Here is a 17,778-nt window from a genome sequence, read left to right as displayed (position 1 = left end):
TTTCATGTTCACTGGGTGAGCAGGGGCCTGCTGTGATGTCTCCTGTCACTGCCCCTCCGCCTTTCAGCTTCAGCGCAGGGTGCTGGGTGCGAAGTACCTGCCTTAAAGAACAGGATACGTACCGCTCTGGAGCACTTGGCTGCAGAAGATGCTCTGCAAACATCCCAGTTCTCCAAATCTCCAGTTTTATTTGGAGCAACCCTTACAACAGCAGCTGGCTGCCTGGCTCTGGGGTACCTGTCCTACAGACGTGGCTCTACCTCTTAATGAGAACACGTGCCCCGAGCTCGCTCCCAAAATCACAGGAACTTCATGGGCTGACACAACTGCTAGCAGTAAAAAGGGCACAGCATAGCGCTCCTTCTGCTTATTGCGCTGCAGCCTCCTGCATGTGGGAGGCCGAGCGCACGGCCAGAGCCCGTGCACAAGAAGCCAGTGGGAGCGGGGAAGCAGAAAAATTAGTGCCTAGCCAATTTGATGGGGAAAAGAAAGGGAGCCACAAACCAAAACTGGAAGCACCTGGGATAAGAGAGGAGCAGGAGCTGTGGAGCAGCTTGGGGGGTGAGCAGGCTGCCAGAGCTGGCTGTGCCCCAGCTCAGAGGTCTCCTCTGGGTGCTTGTGCCCTGCAGCAGCTCCAAGGCTGGAGCCCCAGTGCCTGCAGCTCCGCAGCCTGAGCGAGCAGCACCCTCTGCTGCTGGCACGCTTACCTCCAAAGCACCCTTCTTTGTTTTTTTTTTTTTTTTCCAACACCTACATGCTTCCAGAGGGAAGCTCAAGAAAAGCATCCACAGAAATATCCTCCTGCAAGTCAAAACACTGCAGCATGTGGGTGGTTTGTTTGTCAGACGCTTCGGTCATGCTGCTGTTGGGAAAGGCGATGCCAGGCAGCATCTGCTTGCAGCAGATAATAGCGATGAGGACAGGCCCTGGCTTCGTGCTGAAAAGATTTTGACTGCTGCTGCTCCCTGGCAAGTACTCTGCCTGATATTATTTGATGAAAGTGACTCGACACGCACAACAGGGACCCTGTCAGCTCTCCGTTCCTCCAGCAGCCTTCCTCCAGCCTCTTCCAAACATCTCGTATCCCCACGGGGCAGCTGATTTACTACTGCTGCACAGCGAGAGGGAAGGGGAACTCGGGCAAGCGAGGTGACTCACCCGCAGTGAGTCAGGGCAGAGCGCTGCCCGCGGCGGCTCCCCGCTGCCAACCGTGGACCAGCGGGACCACGCGGGAGCCACGCAGTCACGAGAATCCTAGTCACCTACGGTTTTTCCTTCCTTTTTGCTTTTTGTTTTTCCCAGCTCAAGCTGCTTAACATCAGCTCCATTCCGCAGGCACAATCCCAGGTGGGATGCGCACGCCCCAGGCAGACTGAGAGCACTGGGGCTCGTCCTCGTATTTCCTCCCTCTCCCTGCATGCCTGCTGCCCTTTTCCCTAGCATCTGACCCCACGTTTCCCTCCTTCAGGGAAGGTAAGCTGCGTGGTGCCAGCTGCAGCCCCAGTCCCCCATGTCCATGGCCCCTGGCTCAGCAAGGGACATAAATCTGACCTCCCACATCCCCTCCATCTCACAATCCTTTTCCTTTCTGCAGGCAGCAGGGGGGAGCTTCCCCAAATCTTCAAGCACACAGTACTGCGTCAGCTCGTAAAATATGCCCGATGTAAGAAAAGCAATGTACAAAAAAAAAATTGCCCGAACCCTGTTAAAAATAGGCTGGGATCCACCGAAGAGAACCTGCTCGACAGTTTGTCTCTGTGTGCGCAGGTCTCATTTCAGCAACACCGCTCAGAGCCAAACACCATTCACACAAGCCCCAGATTGTTTTGTGGATAAGGAGATGCCTATACAAAAAGGGAGCCCTGTTTAAGGAAAAAATGAGGCGATGTCTGCTCGGAGCGCCACCAGGACATAGTTTCTGCGGGAAATTCCTCTCGGTAGAGCAATTTGTCAAACAGAGCCAGCGTGTCCCGCCGCAGGGAGCAGCGTGAGGGCACGGCCGGGCGCAGTCTGCAGCAATGCTTGCGGGAGAGCCCAGTGCTGCATTGCTACAGGACGGCGTGCCAGCCCTCTGCAGGGGAGCGGCTGGAGCGAGCTGCATCGATTCACATTACCCACAGACATCTCACAAGGCAGCTTGCCTCAGGATTGCTCTGCCTCCTGAAATGTACTGTTTTTCACTCCCCACCATCTCCCTTACTGCCCCTTTTAAGGTCACCTGTTTGGTGTAAGGAAGGCAATAAAACAAGTCCCTGCTAAGGCAGGCACAAATCCTTCTAAGGGTTGCCTTTAACTGCGGCCAAAGGAGAAGTCAAGCACAGCACCAAAAATTTTGTTTTGAAAAGCATTAAAACCCCTGCCCCTGCTCACTGTGTCTGGGGAGGATTCAGTGACGCTGTAACTGCTCTGTGAGTCTCTCTCTTCAGTGACGTGCACGGATCTCTGAACTAGAACAAAACTTTCTCTAAACTAGAATTAAAGCATTTCTGACCTGGGTAGGAAAACATTGTCACAGCCCTATGACATGACTGGTAAGCCTCCTCACCTGCACATCATCTCCAAATGCATGGGCTGCTTAGGCAGTTCATCATCACTCCCTAAGAACATCTCGCAGCACCATGCATATGCCATAGCAATGCACCCAGATATCCCTGAGAGCACTGGAGAGGATTTGGACAATGAAAACACCCCCATGGCTTGGTGCTTCAGAAATCCTGCTACGTTAGCAGCCCAGAGACTCCACTGAAAACCCACAGGAGTCTGCAAACAGCAGCACATTTCAAATGCAGTCGGAGGAAGGAGCCTTTGTGCATCAGCAGGAAAACATCTCATTTAAATCCTCTTGTCAGGGAAGGGGAATGAGGCCTCACCTACTGCCCCAGGGCAGTGGGACAGAATTGCTAGCTTCCCTTGCCCAGGGCACACACTGTGCCCGCATGTTTTGTGTCGGGGTGGCGCGAGGTGAGATTTCCTTTCCCTGGGGAGTGGGATGGATCTGGCCAAACAGGAGACGTGGCCCCGCCTGTGACGCCAGCATCGTGCTGGAGTTCAGCAGCATCACTGCAGCTGGCAGATCTTGAGTCGATTAGTTAAAACTATGGCTTTACAAGGTTTATGTTATTAAGCAGCTCTGTACTACGGTGATAGTATCTACGGAAATGCAACGGAGACTTCCCCAAGGCGCCCTCGGGGCGGCCATTCCAGCACCCCTCGGGGCGGCCATTCCAGCACCCAGCATTGTGCTAGGCGATTCCACCTGGAAAGGGCTTTGGCTGCTCTGAAAAGCCCTGGTGTTCAGGTGATGCACACACCAAAAAGACTCAGTGACCAGTACGAATAAACATTTTAGGCTCCTGGTTTTAAACTACAGAAAATTCAACATGGTCATCTTTGTACCCCTAGAGCTTCACTCACCCAAAGGAAGCGGGGGGGAACAAACCCACAGAATAACCACCAATCTTTGAAAGAAATTACAACACACTATTGTTAAAAAATATTTTTATAAATATAATTCTCTATTCATTACACAAAACAAAAGGAATCACAAAATTTACTCATGGAAAAATAAGATTTTACAGCTCGATTTATAAAAGTGAGAAAAAGTGAATTCCAGTGTTAGTTTTCTGTAAAACAGTAAATATCACACCATTGAATTACAGGAATGCAATGAAGAAATTATTTGCCATTTCAAAAAAAATAAAATAAATTTGTTATCAATAATCACTTATGGGAAACAAACAATAAGTAGTTACTCCATGGACTTGCTTCTGCAAAGAAAGGTTAATACTCAAGCTCTCAAGAAGGTGCACATCTCCTATTAATAGCTTTTAGAAAATAAAAATAGCACTGCTTCCCTGGCCTACAGCCCAGTGGATTTCTACCATTCTTCTCCAACAGATTTGTTAATAATTTCACCCTTCTTCCCATCCGCAGTCTCTCCCTGTACCAGTCACAATTTTTATACATTACAAAATAGTTATTTCTCATTTGGCAAGTGCTAAGTATTAAAGAGTTTAAAAGGAATGTCTGAGGAAAAAAGAATAAATATACAGTGCTAGAAAAACACAAACAACCCAGTCAGCTATGTTCAATGAGGAAAACATGTACGTTTTAACTGGGTTTTCATAAAATCCAGGATGAATTTGGGGGTGATCTATTAGAGACTTCCCAAACGAACCCTTTTTTTTGCTGTAAAGAACAGCTGCTCTCTGAGGAAAAAAGAAAAAGCTTATTTAAGAGTGCAAACAACCCCCTTCTAAAAAAAAAAAAAAGTGTTTATTTCAAAAGGTGCTGGACAATTATTAAAAACAGTGTGCAGAAACAAGAAAATACCAATGCCACAGTTATCTGTAAGGTAGGAACAAGCTGTCATGTGTAACAATAAGCTTATTCTCACGTAGGTCAGTTTTTCCTTAAAACTTGTTCCCTCACCCCAAACACCCAAGAACCAGATTGAAGTTTACATGGCTACTTTTGTTTAAAGAAGAAAAATGCTGTTTAAATTTATGGACATACCAGACCTAAAACATCTTCCTCTGCACAGCTGTTTCAGCCACTGTGGTATATTTTGGAGCCAGTGTCTGCTAGCACTCGTCTACAAAAAGAGTTATTCCAGAAGAGTTATTGCAGTTAACTCCTCAGGCACGTGCTCTTATTCCAGACTCCACTTATCCAGCAAGTCCTGCTCCAAGGAGCCTGCAGGGCTCGCCTTCCTCCTGCTTTCCCATGCCACCTTCTTCCCCTGCTATTTATTTTCACCCTTGGGTGTTTGTGCTGGTAATTAAGCCTGCCTGCAACTGAGAAACAGGCAGCAATGAACTTATTCATAAGCACACACGTAAAAATGGATAACCGGTTCAGGCACTCGTGCCTCTTCTCTATGTGAGCTTTTGCGGCAGCTACACCACCACAAGTCCCATTTCTTCCCATGCAAAGCGATGTGCATCAGTGCAACTCAGCTCAGCTTAGTCAGATACAGTATGCAAAATGCAGTTTTGCTAGACCATCTGAACCTTGTGGGGCTGGGGGCTGCCAGAAATCGCAGCTAGTCCCTGAGAACCTGCCCTTTTCCTGCTGCCCGTAGCTTCTGTCAGCTTGTATCTCCCTGGCCCTGCTTTCCTAGGGACTGCTGACAAGTAGCAGGCTCTCTGGGGCTTGCTCACTGCACTTTTATCTGCGCAATTAGTAGCAAATAAAAATTCTGATTTCTCTGCATTAAACTGAAAGGCAAGGTCTTGAGAACCTGGGAGGAGCACAGGTTGGATGGACCTGTCCGCCTTGCTTCACGTGCTGCCAGGCCACAGCAGCTATTTGCACCTTGATTTCCATCCTCATCACTAGGATTCAGCAGATCCCCTGTGTGGGAGATTTGAGGCCAATGCCCAGCTGTCTAAAGCAAAGTCCCCTTCCTTCCCCATCCTGCAGACTTGCAGGTCCCTGAAGGGTCACCAGGCCCGCGGGCCCAGCTCCTGAGGACCCTACTTTACCTCAGGGGCCTGGAAGGGCGGCCAGGCCTGGCGCCACCCCAGACCACACAGCTTACTGCTGCTCCTTGGGGTCGGGGCGCCACCTCGTGTCAGCATCTCAGTCCCTGAGTCACCCCCAACCCATCCAGCAGCTCCTTCTCTGTGGAAGCAAATCCAGCATTCACAGGAGGAAGGCAAAGATCCCTTTGGAAGTGGCCTCTGCTCCTATGCCGCATCCTTGCTGCTGGGAGCCAGGACCACATCCAAGCTCCAGCTTCTTCGTGGGGCCACTCCGTGTGAGCAAGTTTGTCTCCAAGCCTCCACATGGATCATCAGCCCACGTCCTCCCATCTTGATTTCCTTTCTACAAGCTGCACTCTGGCATGCTGCAGCAACTTACCCATTAGAGAAGGTCACGGAGTACTTGGGTATATCATGAAAGCAGAGACAGCCTTTGTTTGTGGCAGCATTCTGGGAAAGTAAAAATTAGGACGAAAAGAGCACGGTCTCTAGGTAGGACTGGATGTCTCCAACCCTCCTTCCCATGAGCAGCTGCACTACACATTTCTATAATCACTTAACCTTGTCCTGTCTACACAGAGATGCAGCATGTTAGTTCTGTGTGCCCAAAATAGATGTTCGGAGAAAATTCCCTCTCCTTGTAAGTCAGCGTCCTTGAGCTGAAACCCCAAGACCACCATCCCCAAACACCATAACTACCTTAATGTGTGCTGTAACAAGGGACACATGGGTAGTTTTTAAAGCTGCTTCCCTCAGAAATTTTATAAGCCTCTGAATGGCACTGCAAGCTTCAATTCTGTGGACAGAGAAAAATTGTTTCAGAGAATGAAACAAAGACAGAGGACAATTAAGGAAAAGACCATTCCTTTGCTGGCTAAACACAAACAACTACCCTGAACAACAAGCTTTTCCCTCAGTAATTATTGCACTGCAGGCAACTAACAGCTTTGTGAACTGCCATGTTCCTCAGCCTGCCCCCATTATTCTAACAGCCTAAAAAGCAGTGTGGTTTCCTTCTCCATCCCCCATGATACCAGCTATCCACTTAAGGAAAGCAGCAAATTACTGTGTATAGACTCAGCCCCTGCTGCTTGGCAATTGGTGAAGACCCAGGACTACAGCGAGCTCACAAATTGGTGTCAGCATTTAGGGGCCACAAGCCACAAAAGCTCCAAGAGAGCCCAGCCAAGGCCAGTGGCTGGCTGACAGCACAACAGGCTGCACGGACAAGACTGCAGACCCACGTGCACATGAGACTCATTTTGCCGAGGCCATGAGTGTCCCAGGCAGAGCCGGGCAGAGGACGGAGATGTCATTACTGTCTTCAAACCTGAGAATCAAAAAACAACAAAAAAAATGGCAGGTACTTAATTTAACAAGTCTCCCATTGTGCCTGCGAGGTAGTTCAACATTAATAACCATAAAGTCCTGAGAGGGGAAACTGAGGCACTTCAAGGTGAGGTAACATGTCCAAAGCCACAGTCAGAGTCTGGCAGAGCCAGCAATGCTGCCTGGGCTCCTGCTTAGCTCTGCACACTGAGCCGAGCTCAAGTGTCAGAGGCACCACAGGCCACCCGTTTCCCAGAAGGTTACAGGAGCCCGTCAGAGATGAAGCTGCTGCTGGTAACAGGAAAACATGGACATTGTGTAGGAAAATCCAGGCAGACGAGGGAGGAGGGACACGGAGGACATCACCCAAGCAGAGCTTCATAATCCACATACCACACCAGCTGGCCAGAGCTGGGGCTGACACCTGAAATAGGCCACTTCCTTGGCTGACGGCCCACCCTGCTGATCTGGGTGGTGATATCGTGCTTGCCCTTCCCCACAACCAGCACAAACACCTGCCTGGCCTTGTTGATGAGGAATAGGCTGAAGCTCATCCTTTGGTGAGGTTTGACGGGACTTTCGGTCAGCACCACGGCCCGAGTCCCTTCCAGGCCGTTTTCAGAGTCCGGGAAGAGCGAGGCGGTGTGCCCGTCAGTGCCCAGCCCCAGCAGCACCAGGTCAAAGCTGGAATTGGCCACCAGGGCCACGATCTCCTTGGCATACAGCTCCGTGCCTCCATCCTCTTCCACACAGAGCCGCTGGTTCAGGTGCACGGGCATGGGGTGGACGTTGAAGTAGGGCACCCTGATGCTCTGCAGGAGGTGGTTGTGCAGGTTGAAGAAGTTGGACTCCGGGTCAGTGAGCGGGACGCACCGCTCATCCACCAGCCAGATGTGGGTGTGCCTCCACGGGAAGGCATAATGGTGTCTTGCCAGCCGCTGGAATAGGGCCACGGGGCTTGAGCCACCGGACAGGGCCAGGTGGAACTGCCCAAAGCCTGCCACAGCCCTGTTTGCTGCCTTCTCAACATCAGAAGCCAGCTGGGAAATCAGGTCCTCAGACCACGCTGACACCAGGGGGCTTTGCCGAAATTTGGACTGGATTGTCTTGAAATCACTTGGCATCGACCTGTCGGGGTTCAGCAGTTCCACCGGCTCTGCTGCTGTGAACACCAGCTCCCCGCTCACCATTTCAAAGTCCAAGAGGTTCTGGTTCTCCACCCCACCAGGGTAGAGGCGTGGGGGCTGGTGAGAAATGCTGTTGAGCAGCGGTGTCCAGAAGGCCCAGGAGGCCAGCAAGTTCTCAGTGGTGATGAAGAAGTCCTTCCTGCCATGGTATATGTTGGAAATAAGGACAGAATAAGCATCTCTCTCCTTCACAGGGCTGTACACATAGTAATCAGACAGCGGTTGTCCAAAAACATGCAGGTCTGGCTGACCCACAACTTCTCTCCAACTGCTTTTTGGCATGACAGGCCTGAAAAGGTTCCTGCTCACAAGCACTGCAGGGGTGTTGAGTGCGCCATGTCCAATGTAGAAGATGATCTGCTTGGCTTTACACTGGCTGTGCCCTGCATCCCGCAGTGTCTCGCTCTGTGTGCAGTAGGCCCGGTTCTTGAAGAGAACACGGACGTAACCTACCCGTTCATCCAGGGCTTTTCCAGAAGTGAGGAGGAAAGGGACCCCTTCCCAACGTAGGCTGTCACTCTGAACAAGCACACCTGAAACGACAAAGTGATCTCGGCTACCAAATTCAACCTGGAGCCTGAACAGCAAGCAGACTTGAGGGGAACTGTCATCTAGCCATCACTCTCGTTCTTCAGAAATCTTGACATTCGCTGTGTCTCTTGCTCCACATTTTGCTCTTTCATGACAGCACAGGACTAACTGCTCTTTAGCTACCCTGCTGTGCTTCCTCCCAGGTATCCTGCTTGCTTAACCGCCTTTCTTCTCACAAGAAACCAGTTTCTAAGCATGAATATCATTCAGACAAAACCTTTGATGTTCAGAAAACACAGCAGAGCCAGAGATCGCCTTGTCATCTATCAACCACAGAGAACTCCCCATGCTTTATCCTCCAGATACAGAGAGCAACTCAACTTTATGAAAAGGTGAAGGAGTTTACAGGCCACTCCTGAAAATAGTGCACAGGCCTTAGCAAGAATAATGGGGCTTAAATCTTATGCAACGCTTTCCATCTATAGGATCATTAATTACCAGACATGACACCAGTATTATTTTGTTACAGCTCCCAGCTACCATGCTGATGGATGCCTGGAAACATCCCTGTGTCAGCAGTGACGTCCAGCATCACGGCGTGAGGACTCCCATCTCGTGCTCTCCTTGGCTGTAGGCTACTCCCCCTCACCAGGGCCCAGACCCAAAATCTCACCTGCGAAGGTTGGTGTCGTGCTGACGTAGTCCTGTCCCTTCTTCAGTTCCTCCTGCACGTGGCTGGCATATGCCTGATACTGACCCAACACAGCACTGTGTTTCTCCAGGCCCTGCAAGGACCGGAGGGCCTGCAGCTTGCACCGCAAGACTTCTTCGGTCCTGCTCAGGTTGGCTGGGAGCTCCATGGTCAGGAACATCAGGGCCTCAGTGAGGTGGTTCTGCAGCACATCCCGGATGACTCCGTACTGCTCGTAGAAGCTGGTGCGGCCTGCAGACAAAGAGGAGGTGAGAGACTGATAAACTGATGTGGTGTCCTTGCAGCCCTGTCTTCTGCTTGTGTAACGCATGTGCCAAGAAGACCAAATTGGTTTGCACTGCTCTTCCCTTCTCCTGGCCCAACGGTTACTGTGAACCTATCAAGCCTCTCCCCTCCCTCCAGAAGGGCTTCTGAAATGTCTCTGCTCCTAAAATCAACACTTAGCCCCGGCAGCAAGCACTGCTCTTCTCTGCCTCTTTTCCCCCAGTTTTCTGTCCTTGGGAGGCTCTGGCTGGGCCATGCCCTTGAGAGACAAAATTTTGTGCACAGAGCCCTGCTGCTCTGCTTGCCTGACTTCTCACGCAGGGGTGTGTGTGTGGGAGGTGGACAATCCACTTATTAAGAAAGTGACTCTAACAGATGCCTTTCCGTAGTCCAGCAGCAGCAGGCTGCACACTGCAGACTACATCATGGCCGTAGGCTTCCCCTATTGATTGATACATTTATCTCCTTTGCTCTAATCCAAAGGCACATTCATTAGTGTAATCAATGCTGCAGACTTGCTGGGAGCCAGGCTGCAGCTGAAGCCGCACAGGGGAAGGAAGATGTCAAATGAAAAATGACAAAGTTTTTCAGAGAGGGGAGGGCACAGGGAGCAGCTGGGATTATGCGCAGACAGCACCGTTCTCCCCAGACCTCTCTGCAGTAACTCCCTCTCCCAAAATCAGGTCCAGCTGAGGTCTGGGCTGCCAAACCAAGAATTACAAAAAGCTTGGTAAAATTGCATTAATTGAGTTTGTGGTAGCTGGGGGCGGGAGTGGGAGGGAGGGAGAAGAGGAGGTTAAGGGAGTGGAGCAGCAGCCCTGATGTTGCAGAACTGAGGGCGCCTGACATCCCGAGAAGTGCTGCGGGTGGCAGTCCAGCCCAAGTGCTTTATGCTGAGCACTGCAGAGCGGATGCTGCAGCATTGCAGGGAGAGATTGCAGCCGTGTCCTTCAGCAGGAGACCCATGCTAGCAACTCTGGGCTTGGATTTTTCTCTCTGCAAGGCTTTTAGTACTGAGAGGAAGGGAATGAAACTGGCCAACACAGACTCACCTGGGTACCTGGACAGACACTGACTGGCCAGTTTGAGTAATGTCCAAGCAAAAGATACAAGAGCATCTTCCAAAGAATACCGCAGTGTATACTCATTGCAAGCTTGGTAGCTAACAGGACAGGAATAAGAAGGGGACTCCAATAAAATGGCCAGATTGTCACAGCACTGAAGCGAGGTGGCCTTAGACTGCACCAACTCCAAATGCAGTGCCTCTTACCAAGACCTGGCATCTCTGAACTTCAAAAAGCTTAACGAAATGCCTCCAAAGCTCTATAGCAGAAAAAGGTGGGGCTTCTACCCCCACTCCCAGTTGAATCCAATGGGAATCTTTTCTTGGAAGCAGTAACACTACCTGGAAGGTGATTCAGTACCCAGCATGGGAAGCATAAGACAGTCCCTCTCCATTTCCAGGGAGCAGCATACCATCCACTTGCACTTTTTTGTTTCCACACCAGCACCGGCTCAAGGGCCACTTCCTCATAATTACTAAGCCTGCCAGTTCTCCCTCTCACCTATTCACCCCAGTTCTGTACACTTGCTTCACCAACCTTTAGCATCCACAGTCTCCTTCAGGACAATCTCCACTCTTTCCACATGATGTCGGTTCCAGATTGGATCCAGAAACTGCTGGTTCTGGTCTCGAAAAGGCAGGATATGGGCTACAGCCTGTGAAGGGAAAGTTCAAAAGATCCAAGAAAAACCTCACCATATTTCTATGGTATCTTCTCCTCACTTCCCCCTCCAGCACTGGGATGTGGCCAGCGAGTGGCCACACTGGAGTGCTAGCAGGCATGCCACATAGCAGAGAGCAGAGTGGGTAAGAGAAGAGAAAAATCTGCAAGAGCCCGTTATGATACACAGTGGAGTCTCCACTGACTGTACATTAAAGGCCTTGCTGAAGCACTTTGAGGTTTCATATGAAAAAGGCTGAAATGCAAACTACAAGGCACTTAGTTTATGTCCCTCAAAAGACAAAGGTCTGAGTCAGACCGTCCTGGGATTAACATACAGCTCTGAAGTGCTTAAACAGATCAGATCAGATGCTTACACTACTAAAGCCATCTGCTTTTGGGGAGGGAAAAAAGGCAAGGAAGAAATCCCCCCCTCTTGGCAGAGACGCTCTCCTTACAGCTGGACATGCACCTTTCTGAGTAAAACCTGGCCACGGTGCCATGGCTGGAACAGGCTGCTCTCAAAATGTGGTATTACATTGCTCTAAGGCAAGGACGGCACGTCCTTGAATGCATTCCCTCTGGGACAATGCAGCTGCTGCATGTCCCGAGCTGCCCCTGCAGCAGCCAGGCCCCACACCCTGCCTGCAGTGCAGGGCAGGAGGAAACCTTCTCCCCAGCATCCCACAAATCTAACTTCTCATCAGCTCTGTATCGTATCACATTGAAAACCGCTTCTAGAAGCCACTGCTAGCAGAAAGGCCTGCGTGTAATGAGAGGGGAGAACGGTGAGAGGGAAAGGGCATTGCTTACTCAGCGAAATCAGACCCCTGACCTTGGCAGGAAGACCAGATGAATCTGCACCTCTCCCTCGTGCAAGCACACCACTCACCCCTACACCCTGGCTTCCCTCGAGAGAGGGGACCCTCGTCACCAGCAGGAGAAGGTCCAGCTGCACATCTCCCCTGCTCTGCAAGAGGATGGACACCAGCACAGCACAGGGCATGAACAGCACAAGGGCCCCGTAAGCAAATGGAGGCTTGGGACATAACCAGGAGCACTGCCCGGATTTGGGAACAACACCCGCGTCAGATGCAGGGCTGACACCCAGCGCTCTCCCAGCCACCGAGTCCCTCAACCTGGCAGGAGGCTGCGCACTGCAAGCTGCTTACCTGCTTGCCCAGGTAGTGGTCCACCCGGTACATCTCCTCTTCCCTGAAGAAGCTCGTCAGCTCTGCGGCCAGCTGCTGGGCCGACTCCAGGTCGTGGCCAAAAGGTTTCTCCAGCACAACACGCAGCCAGGCACCCGGAGGGGGTCTGCAGCTGCTGTTGATGTGGCGGGCGATCTCCGTGTAGGCAAACGGTGGTACCGAGAAGTAGAAGATTCTTCCAGCCTCCTTCAGGCCCTCCTGGCGAAGCAGCACCTCAATCTCCCTGTTGAGCACAGTATAGTTCTCGGCGGTCTTCAGCTGGTGGTATTGGCTCAGCTTCAAGAATTGGTCCTTCAGCACAGCACACCTGTCTGGAGCCTCATCTCGGGGACAGGCCAGCTTCTTCAGCACGTCAAACATCAGCTTCTGCCCTGGTTCCAGAGCTGTCAGTGCAGCCCCGTGGAAAGTGAAGCTGTGGCCACTGCTCACTTGGTCCATGTAGAGCTGGAATAGGCCCTGCCACAAATACTTCTTGGCCAAGTCACCTGTGGCTCCCAGCAAGACCACGGAGATGTGGCCCTGGGACATCTCAGCTGGTGATGGCAAGGCTCCCATGAACAACATGGTACACAGGACTCTTCTCAGCATCTTGGGAGAGAGGAGGCAGACCCAGGAACACTACAGAAGGCAGGATTAAGAAAGAAAATCTGTCAATCCATGTAGTAACACTGCAAAACACAGCCCAAGGTGCCTGCTCTGCCATGACTCAAACCTGAGATTTCTGCCTGGATCCTCCATCCAACCACGATCCCTCTACCCTCCATGATTTGAGTCATGGTAGGAACTAGGGCTTCTCTTTCTGGAGAAGACTGCAGCTGCCTTGTGCAAAACAGGAACTGGAAGACAGCTCGCGTAAGGTCTTTCAGTAGCACAGGAATTGCTCCCAAGGCTGAGTTAATGAGGGGATGTCAATGTCTTTAGATTGTGAAACTGAAATCCATTTTAATGCAAATTTCAGAGCTGGCTACAATCGAACACGTGCTGGCAAATTCAGGCTGCTGCTTTCAGCAACCTCCCGTTTGGGACTTTGCTCAAGTGGTATTATGCTGTCTTGGCACTGCTTCATGTCAATATTGTCACAGCAGCTCAGAGACAAGCACGACCACTGGCAGTTTCAGCTCACAGGCTCTTCTTTAATACACTGCACTTTAATGACTCGTGTGCACCACCACTCTCGTGAACACAGCTGAATTAGGTTCTAACAAGCTACCGGGAGACAAATGGTCTGATAAAACAACACAGGGGAAGAAGAAGTTTAGTCCTTAAAATCAAATCCAGACATAAGCCAGTCGAGATGCTGTCTCATGATGGTTGTGTACGCGGCCAGGAGACAATGCGGGGCTTGTGCTCTGCCGACTGCAGCTTTCCATCAGTGAGGAGAGCGTGGGGGCACCCACTCACTGCTGCAGCCAGCAACAGCTGGTCTCCTTAGCCAAAAAAACCCTCTCCTTGTTCTTATTTAGCCTTGTTTCGCTAATCTGAAAGAAGGCTGTTTTTAAGAGTAATAACACACCTGGTTCTTATATCTAGAAACAGGACAAAGATCTTAGATCACGAAAAATAATCCAGAATCTCTAGAATGGAGAAAGGGTGCTGCCTGAGCTCTGACTGGTTCTCCCACTGGAAAGCTCCCAAAAAGTCACTACTCCATCATAAACAGTGAATCTAAACCAGCTAAAGGATGAAGATAACTAAAAACAAGGAACTCCTGAACATCTCTCCCTACCTGCAGCTTGAACTGGTTGTAGTAACTCGTACATTTCTCTCCCCAGCACTCACCTAAGTAACACAGAAGCTTTACAAAAGCTGCAGAGGCGAAAGTAGCTGGAAAGTTGTCTTCTTCACAGCCCCCTGGGTTCAGATCTCTCTTCTCCTGTGACTGAGCACACTGCAGAGTCGCTGATCAATGGTCAGGTGAGCAAGATTTTGCAACCAAGATAAGGCAGGTTGTTCCCTTTCTGTAAATGAGAGGAAAGACCAAATAACAGCAGAGAAAAAATGACTGCCTGTGCCAGCAACATCCCGGCTCTCGGCCCATCCATACTGCCTGTGCTAAAAGTTCTGGCTGCTGTTTGCGAGCAGGCAAAACGTGGGCGCTTTGTGGCAACTCCTGACTCCTCTGCCACGCACGTCAGCGCAGCTCCGCGATGGAGTTTGGCCACCAAGACCCTGGTGCACGTCCCTCGCAGCAGCCCTGACCCCAGTCCCCAGCTTCCCAAGCCTACAGTGAGCAGGGGGTGGTTTTAATGAGCCCCCTAGGGCAGCAGGATGGCGCTTGCGTGCTGCAGCTCTTAAAGGCTGGTTTGCACTGGTGCTCCCTGCCTTTTCCTTCCCCTTTTCCTGCACGGGGATAGGGATGATGCCACAACACCTGCGCACACCTGCAGCTCGCCCTGCCCTGCTGTTGGGTGAGAGGGCCTTGGTGCTCCCACAGGGCACATCACCCTCTCAGGAGACTCCAGGATCCACCGCAAAGCTCCATATTGCAGCTGGTCAATGTAATGCTCATCTCTGCCCAGCCCTCTGCTGTGTCTGCCTCCCCTCCCTGCCTCCTTACTTTATTTAACCTCCAAGTACCCACTTACCAAACCCAGAAAAAAGCACTGGCAATTGCACAGGAGCAGCAGCGGGGCTCCCAAGTTTTACCCGCACTAGAAATAATTATCATCTCAAGCACAGGTTTGGTTTTCTTTCCCCCACTGTGGCACTACGGCGCAGATGACACTTTCTCAGCATAATAAGGTAATATTTACACTTGCTTAAGCAACCTTTGTTCCAGGAACCCGGGAGGTTGGGCACGCTGCCCGCTGGGCACGGGGGGCTGCAGGTACCAAGATGCTGCAGAGACCCCAGCTGAGAGCAGGAGCCTCCCAGGGCAGGGAAGGATTTGGGCGGGCCGTTCTTTTCTACCTAACCAAGGAAATGAGTGAATTAGCCAAGCGGCTTGCTGGCAAACTCAGCTACAGTCACACGCATTTCCAAGCCAACTCGAAACTGGTTTCACAACGCTCCCAGTTGCAAAACAGAGTGCCCAGGAGAAGCACAGCAAAGCCAGGGCTGTTTGTTTGCCGCTCTTATAGCCCCTAATCACCAGGATTCCTATTAAAAAGGATTATTCTTTACAAGTTTCCCAACCAAAGAGAACTCCATCAGCTTTCCCCGTTCCTACCAAACACGGGGAGAGCTTCACCCAGGGCATCCCCTGCAGCTGGCCAGGAGCAACTTTCAGCCCCTGCTGCACGGAAAAGGGGAAAAGCTCTTTTTTTGGTCCTGCTGCACGCCCCCCCCCCCTCCACCCCTTATTAAAAAAAAAAATAACAAGAGATGCACAACCAAATCTGGGGACCTCCTCGGCACCTTACCGGGGACCTGACGGTGGTAGTGGTTATGGGGGGCAGCACCGGGGTGCTCCCCCCGGGGATGTGAGACCTTGGGGTACGGGGGCACGGGCACCCCGAGCCCCACGGGGGGGGTCTCCAGTCCACCCAGTGACCCTACAACCCCGCTGCCAGCCCCAGGCTCGCCCCCCGCTGTCACCCCCGTGCTTTTTGGGGCACCCCACATCCACAACCCCGGGTCCGGAGGGGTTACACTGAGGGGGAGAGGGACACGGGGGGGGGGGGGGGGCTGGGGGGGCGTCGGAGCCAGGCTCGCAGCCCACCCCCTAGCCAGCGGAGGGCTCCCTCCGGTACCGGAGGGTGGATCCAACCCGGTAACAACACCGAGGCCCCCCCGGTGCCCGGGGAAGCCCAGCAAGCGCCGCCTGTTGCCGCCCCCACCCCCCCGCCGGGGCCGCCCCCCCGGGGCCGCCCCCCACTCACCTCCCGCCCCCCACCCGGGCAGCGAACGGGGCCCGGCGGCGGCGGCGGCAAAGCGGCTGCGGGCGGGCCCGGCACAGCGCCCCGCCTCGGAGCCGCCCCCGGAGCTTGTGGTTGGCGGACGCTCTCGCCCGCGTTGTATCGCGAGGGAGGGAGGGAAATCGTGGCGCCGAGAGGGGTCGGGGTGCGGGGGGGGGGGGGTTGGGGGCCTAGAGAGGGTTTTGGGGGTGCAGGCGATCCCTGGAGAGGTTCCTGACGCACCCTGAGACCAGGGCTTTTACTGAGGGCGGGAGCCTCAGGAACCAAAGGAAAACTCCTCTGTTTTCTCCAGTTGTGCTGGCCGGTCTAGTTACATGCGTATGCATACCTACATGTATCTGGATTTCATACAATAGAATCCTAAAGTCATTAAGGTTAGAAAAGGCCTCCAAGATCATCTGGTCCAACCATCACCCTACAACCCCTGTCACCCACTAAACCATATCCCCAAACACCACGTCCAACCTTTCCTTGAACACCCCCAGGTTCGGTGACTCCACCACCTCCCTGGGCAACCTGTCCCAACGCCTGACTGCTCTTTCTGAGAAGAAATGTCTCCTCGCTTCTAACCTAAACCTCCCCTGCTGCAACTTGAGGCCATTCCCTCTAGTCCTATCACTAGTTACCTGTGAGAAGAGGCCGACCCCCAGCTCCCCACACCTTCCTTTCAGGCAGTTGCAGAGAGCAATGAGGTCTGCCCTGAGCCTCCTCTTCTCCAGACCAAACACCCCCAGTGCCCTCAGCCACTCCTCACAGGACTTGTGTCCCAGGCCCTTCATCAGCCTCGTAGCCCTTCTCTGGACACGCTCCAGGGCCTCAATGTCCTTCTTGTAGTGAGGGGCCCAAAGCTGAACACAGTACTCGAGGTGCAGCCTCACCAGAGCTGAGTACAGGGGGATGATCACCTCCCTGCTCCTGTTGGCTGAACTATTCCTGATACCAGCCACGGTGCCGTTGGCCTTCTTGGCCACCTGAACACACTGCCAGACACATGTTTACCTAAAGACTACATTACTTTGTGTCCTGAAACGCTCGTGACTGCAGTGTCCCTCCTTCTAACCACAAGTGCACCCACACCTCCAGTCCCGTGTTTTCTGAACAAAGTCTGTTGTGGACCTCCTGGGGTACATTGCAGCTCAGCTTGGCCGTGCTTTTGGACACATCAGGTTTTGGGAAGGAGGAGAGGCAAGCGAAGAGGAGCAAAACTCTGCACACTCGATGCTCTTGGAGGTCTTTCCCAACCCTAATGATTCTATGATTAATGATTCTGTGAAATGCCCCATCCAATGGGTCACACAGCAGAGAGCTCTTATAAACTGTCCTGGTGCAATGCAAAGCTTGCACTGGAGCTCAGCTGTTGTCTTCAGATCCACGTGGGTGAACGATGTTGTAGAGATCATTTCCCTAGTTGGCTCCACTGAGCACACAAATTTTCCTATTGCCTTTTTCACTCAAAGGTCTCAAATTATGTTATGCA

General features: G+C 52.1%; 1 protein-coding gene across 1 annotated transcript; it reads right to left on the bottom strand.

Moving 5' to 3' along the window:
• Positions 1–3,488: 3,488 nt before the first annotated feature.
• Positions 3,489–16,353, bottom strand: H6PD (hexose-6-phosphate dehydrogenase/glucose 1-dehydrogenase). The gene is made up of 6 exons (XM_035557740.2): positions 16,266–16,353; positions 14,224–14,402; positions 12,406–13,062; positions 11,111–11,228; positions 9,207–9,476; positions 3,489–8,535 (listed from the first exon to the last, which is right to left on the bottom strand). The coding sequence occupies exons 3-6, from the start codon at positions 13,030–13,032 to the stop codon at positions 7,178–7,180; spliced, it is 2,373 nt and encodes a 790-aa protein (XP_035413633.1). The 5' UTR covers positions 13,033–13,062; positions 14,224–14,402; positions 16,266–16,353; the 3' UTR covers positions 3,489–7,177.
• Positions 16,354–17,778: the final 1,425 nt, after the last annotated feature.

This window comes from Cygnus atratus, chromosome 21, assembly GCF_013377495.2.
Source record: "Cygnus atratus isolate AKBS03 ecotype Queensland, Australia chromosome 21, CAtr_DNAZoo_HiC_assembly, whole genome shotgun sequence".
Classification (NCBI taxonomy): Eukaryota; Metazoa; Chordata; class Aves; order Anseriformes; family Anatidae; genus Cygnus; species Cygnus atratus.
This window is presented reverse-complemented; position numbering and strand designations above follow the sequence as displayed.

Coding starts and splice junctions, on each gene's coding strand:
- H6PD (XM_035557740.2), bottom strand. CDS start 13,032: ATGCTGAGAAGAGTCCTGTGTACCATGTTGTTCATGGGAGCCTTGCCA. Junction 11,229..12,405: donor ACCACTACCTGGGCAAGCAG/GTAAGCAGCTTG, acceptor TTCCCTTCACAG/GCTGTAGCCCATATCCTGCC. Junction 8,536..9,206: donor CACGACACCAACCTTCGCAG/GTGAGATTTTGG, acceptor TTGTCGTTTCAG/GTGTGCTTGTTCAGAGTGAC.